This window comes from Tamandua tetradactyla, chromosome 4 (genome assembly GCF_023851605.1).
Source record: "Tamandua tetradactyla isolate mTamTet1 chromosome 4, mTamTet1.pri, whole genome shotgun sequence".
Lineage (NCBI taxonomy): Eukaryota > Metazoa > Chordata > Mammalia > Pilosa > Myrmecophagidae > Tamandua > Tamandua tetradactyla.
The window spans coordinates 37,413,375-37,428,222 of NC_135330.1; the positions used below are offsets into that span (position 1 = coordinate 37,413,375).

At 43.7% G+C, this 14,848-nt stretch overlaps 1 protein-coding gene across 4 annotated transcripts; it reads right to left on the minus strand.

Annotated features, from left to right (window-relative positions):
* Positions 1-254: 254 nt before the first annotated feature.
* RNASEL (ribonuclease L) lies at positions 255-13,770 on the minus strand. Of its 4 annotated transcripts, XM_077157187.1 has the most exons (8): positions 13,656-13,770; positions 10,270-11,904; positions 8,239-8,324; positions 6,590-6,795; positions 6,152-6,284; positions 2,752-2,885; positions 1,943-2,135; positions 255-635 (listed from the first exon to the last, which is right to left on the minus strand). In XM_077157187.1, exons 2-7 carry the CDS (start codon positions 11,732-11,734, stop codon positions 1,949-1,951), a joined length of 2,211 nt encoding a protein of 736 aa, XP_077013302.1. In that variant the 5' UTR covers positions 11,735-11,904; positions 13,656-13,770; the 3' UTR covers positions 255-635; positions 1,943-1,948. The 4 variants fall into 4 exon arrangements, 3 of the variants coding, with proteins under 3 accessions (XP_077013302.1, XP_077013301.1, XP_077013303.1); XM_077157186.1 differs by having other exon boundaries at positions 255-2,135; XR_013174152.1 differs by lacking the exons at positions 255-635; positions 1,943-2,135 and adding an exon at positions 3,865-3,966 and having other exon boundaries at positions 2,775-2,885; positions 6,590-6,653.
* Between the last annotated feature and the right edge of the window lie 1,078 nt (positions 13,771-14,848).

A 14,848-nucleotide genomic window follows, 5' to 3' on the forward strand; every position in this document is an offset into this window, starting at 1 on the left:
ACAGAGACCCTCAGAGAAGAAGGGAGAATAAAACAATAAGTTCCTTCCTTCTCTCTTTACAAGAACTCCCAGGGCCCACATTGTTCCAGAATTACTGGGGAACTGAAAATGTGCCCTTTTCCCATTATTAAAGATCAGGGATACCTTTTCGTTAAAGCTTACCCAGGAATTGCTCATTAAGAATTTTCTACCTTAGATATCGCTACTCCCTAAAGTGGAAACATCACTGATAGAAAATCAGGTTTGATAAGATGATTTGAAATTTTATTGGATATGTTTCACAGAGAGGCATTTTGATTAACAGATCAAAAAACAAAAGCTTAGTTTTAAGATCTAATACAATCTGGCCACTCCTAAAACCCAGCGAAAAGCTTTGTTAGTTTCTTCCAGCTCTTCTTATCTTCATTCAGTGACACCCATTTATCCATTAATGGGCTACCTCCTTTTCAGAAAGACCCTCAAACACTGTTTTATTTACCAGCTCCTCCCATTACAAACCTGAACCTCCACACTGAGATCAAGTAGAAAGAACATCCAACTCAACGTCAGAAAGTCTTTTCAAGCCAAGGCAGAAACACTTCTCTAGCTATGTGTCCTTAAGTAAATCAGGATGTTCCTAACTTCAGTTTCCTCATCTGAAAAACGAGTATAGGAACATTTACTTTACGAGATTGTTCTGAAAACTAAAAGAGGTAAAATATGCACATGTAGTATTATTATTCATGGACAAAGATGGCTCATTCATCAAATAGGAAACATTCATTGAGCATTACCATGTGGCAGGTACGTTACTACTCGGTGAAGATACAAATCCAAAAATTCACACTCATTCACCCTAAGGAGCGCAGACTTCAGGGGGGGGAGACAAAGCTCCCAAGTGAAGACTTGCACGCTCTGATGTGGCTTTGGGTGCTGGAGAGCTAGAAGAATACTCAGCCTGGGGTTGGGGGTGAGGGTGGTTGGAGGACTTCCTGAGGAGGTGACCCCGGCACGGTCTCACTACAGCAGTAAATCAAATCTCGAGTCATCCTTCTGGGGGTGGGCTGTACCGTCTATGGACTTAGGCCCAGAGCCAGCCCAAAAACTTCCCGACCCCATAAGCAGGATTTCTCAGCCTCGATATTACTGACATTCTGGCCTGGATAATTCTTTATGGGGGACTGTTTATCATCAGATGCTTAGCAGCATTGGTGGCCTCTAATCACAAGATACCAGTAGCACATAGCCCTCACCCCCACCCCCAGATGTGACAACCAAGACATTTCCAGACACTGCCAAATATCCCCAGGGGAGCAAAACTGCCCCCAGTGAAGAATTACCACCCTAAGGTAAAAAACAGTGCCCAGTGCGGATGGCTCTAGAGGGAATGGAACTCAGACAAGTAGAACCTACACATATAGTAAGTGCTCAATAAATACTGAAAGAATGAATAAATGAGTACCTGAATCCTCTGTGACATGTTCCTTTCTGGCTTCATCCAGGAGAGCCCTGGACTGGTAATTTAGTTCTCAGGTGACCAAGAGAGAGATAACAATAGTACCATGTGGCACGTATACACTGCTCTGTGCAAGTTGTATGATTTTGGGTAAACAGCTCGAACTCTCTGAGACTTGTATTTCTCAGTTCTTAAATAGGGATACTAAGTCATGTACTGCAGAGTGGTTGGGAGAATTAAATGAGATAACTCATGTAAAACATACAGCACAAAGGGTCTAGGCACTCACTTCTTTGTGCAATTGACAAGAAGGATCCAGACAGAATGTCCTCCCAGCTCCTGCCATGAAGCTTTCTTTACCCACTGAAATGGACTAGGGTAACTGGGGCATGTACTGCTTTTGTTATAAACGTGTGTGGAATGCCAGGCGCTGTGGCATCAGCCACCCAACTCATTCTTCACAAGCAACCTGGTTAGACGACAGAGACTCAGACAATTGCAACTTGCCAAAGATCACACAGGGCCATTGGGCTTGCTTTCCACAGCCGCCGCTCCATCACACTGAAGCTTGGGAAGGTCCTGGGTCTGGGGAAAATGTCTAGTGTATTCTGTGCCCTGTAGTTTCGTATAGACATAGATTATCAGATCAGGAAATGTATTCTGAAAATACTGGACAGGATCTCCAATTATCACCTTCATTCTGAAATGAAATAAAAATTATTTGACAGGCTCGCCCCCAATTCCTCTCCCCCTCTTTTACAGCACGTGACTCTCAACAACTCTTTGCTCCCTTGATTTCTTGAGCACAATGAAAAAGGACTTAAGAATCAGACAGAGCAAGATTCATATCCTGAAGCTTCAATCAGTTGTGCAATCTTGGGCAACTTAATCTTTCTGAAACTCAGTTTTATCATCTGTAGAATGGAGATCATACAAATCCACAATCCCTTCTCTACAATTCCACAAACCCAAAAAAAAGCCCTGGAAACTGAAAGTTTTTTTTTATTATAAGTTTGCAGCTACCATTTTTGGCAGGCAAAGCTGACAACAAATAGAGGGCCATTTTTAGACTTTTGAAACTCTACATTCACTTCACTAGCTGCCCGCTCCTCTTGTGTTTCTTCACAGAAGGGAGCTTACTAGTCTTCTGAGCACGGGGCTCAGCAACAGCTGAAGGAGAATGAATTCGAGTCCTCCGTGCACGCATTAATGAAACCTTTCCCGAACAGCAGGAAATACTTTTCTTTCATCAAAACATGTTTTCTATTTTCCATCAAACAGCAATACTGTGAAAGCACAGTGGAAGCAATACTTACTTTTTATACTTTTTTTCATTAATGTGTGCTCCCAGATTCCGAATGAACTTTAACAGGTCACCCACAGTATCCTGGTAGAAATTTTTGTTTTTTTCATAGAATTTATTCATTTTTCTCATAACATCTGGGTCTATCTAAAAAATAAAACACGACACAAAAACATAGTAGGAACACAAAATAAATGCTGATGGAATTTTAACAGCAAAAGGCAAAATACACATGTGAATATATTTCACAGTTACCATTACTTTAATAGAAAATAAAAAAGGAAGGAAGAGTTGTACATCAAATGCTAATGGCAATTATGCTAGGATGTGAGATTATAAGTAATTTTTAAATGTGTGTCTCTAGTTCCCAAGTGAATTGTTTTGATAAGAAATTAGCTATATTAAAAGCACTTTTTTTTTTAGGATGGTGAGTGATTTAAAATTTTCATGTTCTTGTATTATTTATTTATTTTTCTGCTTTTTTTCTTTTCTTCTCATATTATTTTCTAAACATTTTTTATTGTGAAATATAATATATATACAGAAAAGTGATAAATTTCAAAGTACAGTTTAACAAATAGTCTCAGAACAAATTTCAAAGTGTAGTATGAGTTATGATTTCTCAATTTCAGGTATTTCTTTCTGGCTGTTCTAATACACTAGAAACAAAAAAGAAATACCTATATAATGATTCAGTAGTCACACTCTTTTGTTAAATCCTAATTTCTCCGTTATAACCCTTCCCTCTCACTTGATCATTATCTCAATTTTCAAGGATATTTAGGCACAACCATTCTTTCAACATTCTGGGAGAGACTGGTACCTCTAAGTTTCAGGGCTTATTTGGTGTAGGAACAACCTGAAGCAATATGATTAAAACCACTTTAAAAATGTCTTTGTCTACGACACTGGAAACTTCGCTGCTAGGACAGTACATTATTTTTATACTCGTGACCATCCTTCCAAATCCACACTGGATTACATTTCCTCCTTAAATGGAGTTGTCCTGACAGAAGTCAGGCCTGTCAACCATTTCCAAAATGGGTGTGCGTTTATTTATTTACTTATTTATTTTTCCAACAAATTTATTGATGGTAATATCAAAATTTGAACAAAGAATACTCACAAGCATTTTTGTAGTTGACACTGGCTTTTGATTCTATGGCTCAAATTAGGTGATACACGTTAGAAGTTTTAAGATTGTGCAAACTCGGTTCCTGAAATTCCACTTGTAGAAATTTAAGAATTTAAATGGTAGTCATGAAGGTCGAAATAAGTTATAAGGATGTTCATTTACCAAAATGTACAAGATAGGGAAAACCTGTAAACAATCTAAACATTTTACAATGTATTTAGCTACTTAAATAAGTTGTGATACACGCATATGAAAATTACTATGCAGCTTTTACAATGTTATGAAAGAATGAGTTCACAATATATTCAAGAAGTTACAGAAGAGGCCGGATGGTATGTTTATATATGTGTATTTATTTTTAAGAAGTGTATTTCCAAAGGTTACTTGTTTCACTTGCTTCTTGGTCTCCCAGGATGACTCTTTTCAGGTTGATACTCTCCTTCTCTGTGCCTGCCACCCTGTACGCTGTGCATATTTAGGGGAAGCTTGGCATAAGGGAATGAGATGCAATAACCATGCAGCCCGGGTGTCACTTAGGAAGAAAGTAACTAGCGACTCATCTCATGTGAGGGTGCTGCTGATTCAGCCTGGGTGTATCCTATGAGAGACACTGGGCAAGGTTTGTGCAGCAGTATGGAGGAAAGAACATGGAAAAACATGGGTTTTAGAACTGATGCTGCCAAAACTCAATCATGTGACCAAGACTACAGGTGAGTTGCTAAAATCAACAGAAAAACAAAGCATAAAAAGGGAATTAAAAGTAAGACCCTCCATGGATGAAGTTTAGGGGAAACAAAACAGGGCTCTCTTCCCAGCAGTGTCATTCTCTGACTGTCAGCCCTGGGTGAGTCAGGGACCACCTCTGTGCCTACATTTGCTCCATGATTAAAATTTAAATGGTTGGGGAACTTGATGCCATCTCAGCTCTGAACAGTGGAGTGGCTTGAGTACAGGGCCTTGGCAGCCAAACTACTGAGATTCAAACCCTGCTGCATCCCTTACTGTCGCTGTGCCTTTGAGAAAAGTACTTGCCTGTGCTGTGGTCTGCCCATCTGCCAAGTGGAGATAATTGCTTCAAAGGTTGTTATACAGATTAATGGTGGTACTTGTGGAAAGTGCCGAGAACAATGGGCGGGACATTGTCAGCACTATATCACTGTCAGCTGTCACTCTCATCTACTGTGGTTTCTAAGCTCTGTTTCCACATGTTTAAGTTTTAGCTGAAGGTTTATAGACTGTCCCTCAGCAAGGAGACATGGCTCACCTATTCCAGGGACACAATGATGGATGAGACAATGGATGGTCTCCACCCCTATGGAATTTACAGGCTAGCGGGAAGACGGACACTGGATATTAAGCCAGCATTTATAAGCATGCTATGTATCCCACAGACAAGTCAGAGAGTGAAAACAAAGCAAGAACCAGAAACAAAGAGGAGAAGCAGAGCCCAGTGGAAGCCTAGAATGAGGAACATGTGTGCAGCCAGGATCACGGTCTAGACCCTCCCTTAGTGCTCTGCACATGTCTGGGGTGCTGAGCACACACTCCATCCCCATCGCTTCTCTGGGTCTTCCTGCCCTACAGGGATCATGTGCATTCTTCATTTGCTCCTGGGCTTGCACTGGTTTCCCACAAAATTGGTATCTGCACAGATGTGTGCCAAATAATAATGATCAAAGATCTGACAGTATTGACTAGATCAAGATGGTGATCGATTTTGTAGTTATTATACTTAGTTCAAGTTGGGTGCAACTCTTCTCGAAAAAGAAGAACTGAATGATCATCTCTTCTCCATAGTCTCTGTTTGCAGACAGCATGTAGGTCTGCACGCTTGGCCTCGGAGCTGGGCTATTCACCGACAGAGGCAGCGGCCAGCCTGTCCCAGGACTGAAAAGTTTCACAGCGCAGAACCTCCTCTGGGCGAAGCTCAATTTAACTGACTACTCTCGTCATAAGAACAAATGCAAAGCTGGAGGGAAATAGCCAGAGGAAAGGCAAAGTCTCCCGGCTTTTCCTCAGGAGGAGCTAGGAAGAGGGTGGAACCGGTGGGCCTGGGGCCCGGAAGCGTGTGTGTGGGTGGGCTGACTTTTGCAAAAGGGAGAGGGAGGCACTGGGTATGGGTAGGGAAGCAAGGAAAAATCACCTCTTTCACCCCCTGGTTTCACTGGGTCAAGAAAGAAAAGCTAACATCAGACATTAACCACACTTGTTAGAAGAGGTAAAGACCCTTCTACGCGGATTCTTACTCCCAGAATAACCCCATGGGGATTATCCCTACCACAGCAGTCCAACGGTCAAAACTTCTGGAGCGTTCCAATGGCCCCCGCGCCAGTTTTTGGAGGATCGTACTTGTAGTATCTCGCACTTTGATGTCGGATTCATTTCCCAGATCCTGAAGGGTCCTATAGCGGCTGAGGATGACAAAAATATCCTGATGATCCCCTCCTTTCCACCTTTTCCAGAAAGAAAAAAGCACTGGATTTTTATTTTTCATAAAAGTAACAATACCATGTCCTAAAATATTCTGCATAATGAGAAAGGCTGGAAACCCCCCATACATCCTTCAGAGGAGAAAACCAAAATACAGAGAGGCTAAGTCACCTCTCCAAGGACACACAGCCAGCCAGTGCCAGCCTGAGAGGAAAGCCTGGGTCTGCTGGTTCCCCATGCCCTCTTCATTCTCAATGTCTATGGTTTAGGCTCCAGTCTTACTTACCTCTCCCAACTCCAGAAGAAGGGATGACCCAACATAGCATGCAGTTGGGTCTGCAAGCTTCCCCCTGGGGAGAAGAGGTGATGAATGAGATCCTGGATTTCCTCATCTGGATGAAGCTGAACCACCTCTTCATTATTCTGAACCTTCAGCATCTCAAAAGGGATGTCTCCCATTTTTACCACATACAGGACTAGACGTCCAAGAGCCTGCACAGAAACCACAAAATGAAGCCAACGTGGCTGACAGGTTATCCCTCTCCATGGATAAACGGGGAGGGTATAGTGCAGGCTATAAACAACTGGAAGATGTAAGGAATCTCAAGGAGTCTGCAGACTGGTTAGGGAGAGAAGACACAGGTTTGTCCGTAATTCTTCAAGGCAGTAAATACCCTACGCAAGTTTGATTGTTGAGGAGCAAAATATAATCCTGAGCCAGAGTTGTCAGGGCAGATTGCTTGTAGGAAGAGGGCTCTGAAGAGGCCTTAAAGGTAGCAATGGAATTTACATGAACAGAGGAAAGGAAGAATGGTTTTAAGTACTAAGGAACCGGGACTTTGGGTCCAGGGTTATGTCAGGCAGCAGATAAAGGAGCCAGTCCAGGTCAGAGGGACACAGTGACAGCCCCAGGGGTTAGAGGAAGAGAGGCAGAGGAGGAGGCCAGCAGAAAGACCTTCTGCACCAACCAGGTAAGACACCAGTCAGGGTAGGAGCTGAAATCTGGAACCATGATACAACAAAGACCAAGCTTTAAACTAGCAGAGGCAGGAGGCCAGACAAATGGTTGGAGAGCTCCTGCCCACTGGTGTGCAAACTTAGCACCCTGGGGAATGCCACAGAAGGCCACAGGAGGAGACTTCCCAGACGTGGTCAGAATCAGCCTGGGCCTGTTCGTCTGCAAAGGCTGGGTTCCATCTTCTCTTCAGGAGAAGCAGTTTTTGCAGGATCTCAAGCTCAGACTCTTTCCCACTGGAGGTTGACCTCATCGCAGAACTTTCAGAAAACCTTAGAACCTGGCCCTCCTCAGAGCTCAGCACACAAGCCTGGCTGGAACGGGACAACAAATCTCATTGACTTTGTTGCTAAGCAGACAGTGCTTCACTGGAGAGACACCTGTGCAACACGCTCAATTTATTTAGCTAATGGAGGAAGAGAAAGATCCAAATGGATTCAGAAAGGGGCCAAAGCAATAGCCAACTCAACATAGACCTTGGACTTTATACCTTTCATTCTTGACACTGAAAGCTCTACTCCCAGGATGAGACTCAGTGGATGGCTGCTGTCTGTAAGGAATGAGTGAGGATAGCAAGCGGGACTAGGGAAAACTTTGAACCTCATCTTTTTATAATTAGAGAAGTTTCTTTTTTTTAAAATTTCCATTTCTTAACTTAAAAACAAGAAAAAAATAATAACAGTGCTGTGTTCATCCAAAAGTATCCCTGATTTGATACACCCAAACTCCCGGTTTGGAACTGTACCTGGCGCCACCCCCAAACCCTAAATTCACTGGCACAATGTGAAAGAGATACGAACGCTCTTTCCATCCTGATTTAAATAGGGCTATTCCTGTAAGCCATAGGAAATAAAGCAACGAATGAGTGAATAAGGGAGGAAGCAGAAAGATGAACAAGTAACACGGATTTTAACAATTACCTGTAGATCACTCTCAATTGCCTGTGGATGTCCAGCATGCTTGATGCTTTTATCAAAATCTGCCAAGCGAACAGCATTCTTGGAATCTGAGAAATAATTTGCAGAGGTGCAGTGAAAATCCTCATTCTCGGTATTGTGAGTCAATTAATTTATATAAATATGTCAAACAACTACAAGCCATCATCTCCGAAGAAGGCAATAATAAAGCTTCCATCTGTCCTGTCGCTTATTCCTCAAAACACCCCCATGCACCCTGCTTCATCGGATCTGTCCTGTCAGAGCAGGACTTGCATCTTAGTTTTTCTAGACTGGGAGGAAGGGGAGTAAATTTGACCAGCTGCCCCATCTGTGTAATTCCTGGAAGCAAACAGCAAAGATCTATAAAGTTGCCGGCAAAAAGTTAGGGTTACATCCTATGGCTGAAGAACGACCAAAAAAGCCCAAGTTTCCAAATCCAGGACCACCTTAGCGTAGTTTTCCACCAAATCAAGCCAACCAGTCACCAGCTGCTACTCCATGTTAATAGACATCATAGATCAACCACGTGCTTGCACTGAGTCACTCTTCCTTGTCCAGTTCATGATCCGCATGAAGGTCTTCTCTTCTTGAAAGAAGCCACCACGTCTCAGAAAGAGGGATGAGTGGATCAGAGAGGTCTCAGGGGGTCAAGAGGAAAGGCGGGCCAGTGAGTGCCTGGTCCTCTAAGAGCTGGCCCTTACTTCTGGCTTGAAGGACTTGGAGAAGGAAGCCTCGGAAACCCTAACTAGGATGATGGCTAGAGCAACTGTGTGTTTCTATAACCTCTCCATTCTGAACTTGGTCCAGAATCTAAGAAAAATGAATACATTAACTTATTCAACAAGATTTTATTGAGGGGGGGAAATGATAGTAAACAAGTACATAATCAAGTTCCTGGAATTTAGAGTCTCTAGGAGAAGAGATGGATATTAAATGAATAATTATACGAGTAAACACAAAATTACTGCAATTTTGAAGATGCTAGCAAAATGTGCAGGATGCTCTGAAGGTACCTGGCAGGAAAACCTACGTGGCTAGGGGGCGTGTGGAAGAAGTCTTACTTAAGGAAGAGACACTTAGACTGAAAGGATGACTAGAATTTGGATAGGTGAGAGGAGTGGGGAAGAGAGGGAAGAAAGAATTCCAAATAGGAATTCCTGAGGCAAAAAGAACCTGGAGAATTCCACTGTAATGGAAGGAAGGCCTGGGAAGAAAAAGGCTAGATGAAGTAAGAAAGTGGGCTGCAATTAAGCTGATGGACCTTTCACTTAGTCCTCATAGCAACCTTACGAAGTAGACATTATCAGTTCCAAACAAGGAAACTGAGGTTCACAGAATTAAATGATTTGTTCAAAGCTAACAATACTAGAAAGTGGCAGGACTGAGGTTCAAGCCCCCTGAACATCACTAAAACCCAGGTTCTTTCTATTGTACCATACTGTACATACTGTATGTACATACTGGGAATTTGCACTCAGCTCTACTTGCTTCCTTTCATTCGTTTCCATTTGTTTTGTTTCTGGCTTGGAGCAGTGGATGCGGACTTTGACTTGCCAGTTTGGGCGGCCACATCCTCACCCTGTTGCATCTTGCCTTGACATCTCCAATTCTGACCTCAGTTTCACCATGGGGTTTCACAGCCACTTCCTCTTTGTCTGTAGCAACTCACCTTCAGGATTCCCTGACTTGCAGACTACTCTAGGAATTCAAATTCCTGGAACTGGCTCCCTCCAAGACACGCATTTATATCTGCATTTTTCCAAGGGCAATCTAAGGTTAGCGTGGTATTCCACTGGCACTTACCAACCTCCCTGTGTGTTAAGGGAATCCAGTTATAACAGGGAGAAAGGAAGGACTGCAGTGCCATTATGAAATTGCTGCGATAACCCTCTGATTGAATTGACTACCTGTAAAAATTCACTCTAGCTCTTTCCAAACTGCAGTGGAAAGTTTTTCCTTTCGTAAACAGAGACTCAGCAATTTCTAAGGGAGGATTGGGTACTGGGGACTCACCTATCAGAATGTTTTGTGGGTGCAGATCCTGGTGAGCATATCCCACCAGGTGTAGTTCTGCAACAGCCTTAAATACAGATAAAAGCGCACTGCGGGCAAACTCATCCTCCACCTTCTCCGCAGCAACTCTGCTGTGCATGGCCAAGTGCTCCTCTAGAGTCCGCTCACAGAGGGCGAGACACACATACAGACAGTCCCTGTGACTCTCAGTCCCATAGAATGTCACCAAGTTACAGTTCTCTCGGCTGTTTTGCAGACAGGAGACTTCCTTTAGTGCATGTTCACTGCCTTCAAGGAATCGCTTCACAGCGGCCTCTCTTCCATCGTAGAACCCCAGGTAGATGCCCCCTTCAGAAGTGTCAGCAATTTTATATTCTTCATCAATCATGATCTTGAGTTTGCCAATCATGGGGCGGTATATCCTGTGGAGATGTTTCAGGGCTTCCCCCCAACATGAATTCTGAGGAACCCAGTCCTCAGCAGGAGGGGGAAAATCTTCTCTGGCTCCATGAGAGAGAAGAAATTCTGCAAGGGAAATGTCATAATTCCGCCTGGCTATTATAACAAGATTCCCACAATCCACGCGGGCTCCTCTGTGGCACAGCAACCGGGCAATTCGCTCCTGTCTGCCCTGGACCGCAGCCAGCAGTGCCGTATTGCCCTCGCTGTCTGTGTCGTTAATGTCTATATGCTCTTGTTCCAGAAGCATCTGCACCAAACCCAAGTGCTTCTTTTCCACGGCCAGGATCAGGGGCGTTTTCCCTCTTTCTCCTCTTATGTTGACATCGGCGCCGTGGTGCAGCAGAAGGCGCGTGATGGTCTCCACGTGCTCATGCCTGGAGCTCAGCAGAGCGTGGATCAAGGCGCTTCTGCCCATATTGTCCCGGGCATTGACATCCGCCCCCATCTCGGCCAGCAGCACCTTCAAGGCTTCTACGTGGCCATGCTCGGCAGCGTCCATGAGCGCTGTGGCCCCTCCTTTCCCAACTCTCTTTTGATCCCCCTTTGTCTTTCGCCTCATGTTCACCTCTGCTCCATTCTCATACAGGAATTTTAATGCATCCACCTTTCCATACACAGCTGCTTCCATGAAGGCTGTAAAGCCATTTAAATCACACTCATTGACATGCGATCCTTTAGAAAGGAAAAGTTCTAAAAGCGTCACATTCCCCACGATCCCAGCGACCAGGAAGGGCGTGGCCCCGTTCTTCTTCCGCCTGCAGGGGTCCGCCCCATAGCGAAGCAGAAGGTCCACCACGTCCTCCCTGCCGTGCTGCACTGCGTTATGCAAGGGTGTCCAGCCCCCTTCCACTTCCTGGAAATTGACATCAGCCCCTCTTTCCAGCAGTCGTTGGACCTGCTTGATGTCACCCTTTTGGACAGCTTCGATCAGGAGACGGTTGTCTTCCACTGTGGCCGTGGAGGGCGCGAGTCCCTCGCGGGGGTCGTGGCTCTCGGTCTCCATGCTGGGAAAAAGCTACAGCTTTTTGCCCTTTTCTTTGGAAAGATGAAATCTTATTTCCTTTAGACTCGATTGCAGATATATGAAGTGCTTAGAAACTCCTGTTAGGAGGGTAAGGAAGGATGATCTTGCTAGAAGAAGGACGATGCTGCATGAGTCTTCTAACATTTCACCTGGAAACGGGAGCTACACTTCGTAATTTTATAATAGCAGGAAAACATTTGAATTATAGAAATTAATTTTACTAGCAACTTTTTCAAAGTATATCTATTTACTTAATACAGAACTTACTTTAGTACAGAATATTATCAATATACATAACTTTTAAAATAAGAAATATTATTGCTATATAATCCCACTGCCCAGAAGCACTGCTCCTATTTTGATAGTTCAATAAATATTTTTTAAATAGTTGGGATCAGGTTGTGTAAATAATTTTATATACTGCTTCCTTTCATTTAATGCCATAATAGAAATAATTTCCTGTTAGTATAAAGTCTTATAAAACATTTTCAATGACTGTGTAATATGCCATAATGCAGTTAGCTCCCTATTACTGACATTAAAAAAAAATTTTTACAGAAATTTTTTAAAAGAAAGAAAATAAACAATTCTGGATAATGTTAAACAATTTTTTGTACATGAAGCCATTTTAGCTAATTTTTTTGTAAGAAGTTTCAAAGGATCGAGTAACAAAAAAATATTATTGTCTTTAGGCTTCTCAACCTATATTAACAAGTTTTTTTCAATGTCACATAAAAATGCCTTTACTAGAGATAGGTGCTCTCTTAAAAAAAAAAATGACCCTTGTGTAAGAAGAAAAATGTATTTCATGTTTTTTTGTCAATTTACATTTCTCATACTACCAGGAAGGTTGCTCATTTTCAGAGTGTTTACTGTCTCTGCACTTCCTTTTTTTGCACTGTGAGTTCATATAGGAATACAGCAGAGAGCAGTGAAAAAAAGCTTGGGTGTCAGCCTCAGCAAGATCTATGTTTGAACCCCTGGTTGTGTAATCTTAGATTTTAATTCTTAATTGTCTGACCTTAGACTGTTAGTCCCTTTGGGCCCCAATTTTCCATTCCCTTAAACAGGAATAATAGATAAGTCATGTGTGTAAAGGGTATTATACAGTACAGAGTACTATATGATGTTAGGCATTCAATAACTGGTAGAGCATGTAATACCCTTTTATGGAAAAAATGATACATTTATTCTCCCCAACCAAATGCATGCAGATACTATACAAATGGGGAGCTGGGGTTCAATTTGATGCAACACCCCCCCCCCGTCAGATCTGAGCACTATAGATCTAATTCAAACATTAGATAGCCCTACACTGTAACCTGAATATTTAAATAGCTGCAACTACTACAAAATTCACAAAGCAACTGTTTCTCAGCTTGCTTTCTCAGTACCTGCTTCTCCAAACAGTTTCAAAGCCCTCCGAGATTTAATCAATTGTGCAACATAAACGCAATTTCTGAGCCACCCGCTTTCTGTGCAAGGAAGTTTGGGGGCCAAATGCTTCCCTTAACAATCTTCTTGACAAGCGGGTGTGAGATGAGATGGTATAAAGGAACAAAGATGGAAAGGTACTTGAGGAAACCTGGGTAAAACATGAGAACGGAGAATACAAATGCTCCAGCCAAACAACTGCAACGGACAAGCGCTGCTTTTAGTTTCGTTTCCTCAGAGGTAATTAGAGGTGCCTGATAAAGAGAGGATTTGAATAAACAACGTGTGAATTATGGCAGGATCTTGGAGGAATGGGCTCTGGACTAAAGAGCACCAGCCCGCGCACTCTCCCTGGCCTCCGCTCCCCCGCATCCCTTTCACTTCCAGTCTCTGCCTCCCAGAGCCCGGGAAATCCTTCCAACAACTTCTGGAGCTTTACCGGCGCTCCTCCTGCTGCCCGTCTTACCTTCGAAACTCAGACTTCCCCTCGGCTTCCCCTTTGGCAGTTTCAAGTCCTCAAAGACTGTTGTCCAGGGAGAAACGTTCCCTCCCGGGGACTGGGCCGGGCGGAACCAAGACAGGAAGAGGGAAGGAGTGGAGGGTGGGCCAGCCCCAGACGTCACTTAGCCCGGGCCGACAGCCTCTAGAAACCTTGGGAAGCGAGCGCGCCTCTGACGGAGGATCACCTAGCCAATCGATTGGGCGCCCAACATCCGTTTGCTTCCCTTTCAGCCTTTCAAGTTGGAGCATCCAGCTCCAGGCATCACTTTTTTTTTTTTTTCCCCAATCTCTCTCCAAATTCTTCCTTTAATGTCAGGTAGTGCTTCAACCCAAACACACACAGTGTGCACACCATAGAGAAAGGGACCTGAGGGCACCTGAGCCATGCGGTGGGGTGGCAGGTACAAACCTTGGTTCAACATAATGGAGCAGTCAAGGACCTAGAAGGATGGTGTGCTCTTCCCCTCCCCATTTCTCTATGCAGAAGAGAAAGAGTTTTCCATCAGTGAACCTGGTGGGGCCCCAGGGCTTTGAAGTATAGGTTTGACAGCACAGCATTACGACCCAGACCTCCCAGCAGCAGCCCAAGTGTCAGCTGGTCCAGGGGCCTGACCCCCTAAAACTGTTTTTGGGCAGGGAATGGGAGAGGGTGACTGCTGGACATTAGTGTAGGTTTATGATGGAGCAGCACAGGAGTTTCCCTGCCCTGTGAACATGTACTTAAATACGTATAGCCCCCTTTCTTCAGCCCTGCAATGCTGCAACGAAGCAGCTGACAGCGAATGGCAGGTGGGTACAAAGTGTCTGGTGAGCTCAGTTTTGGAGTCTAAGGCTGTGAAGGAAGTCATTCCTTTGTGACTTAATTGCGAACAAGGGCAAGAAAAACCAGAAACTTCTATCTCACTCTTAAACCTGGGTTGACCCAACCTAAACAATTACCTGTAACAAGTGTCTCAGCTCAAAACACAAACCTTAGCTTCTGCTCCAGTTTGAAGTGTGGGAAACATATAATCCAGCTCTTCTTTTTTCAGTCCAAGCCCTAGCTTGTTGGCAAGACTATTGTGGACGATTTCTGATTGAGAGGCAGAAACATCTGCAGTGAGGAAGGCAGCTATTGAAGCATTCCAGGAGCAGGAGACTGAGTTTGCAGCCTGGGTG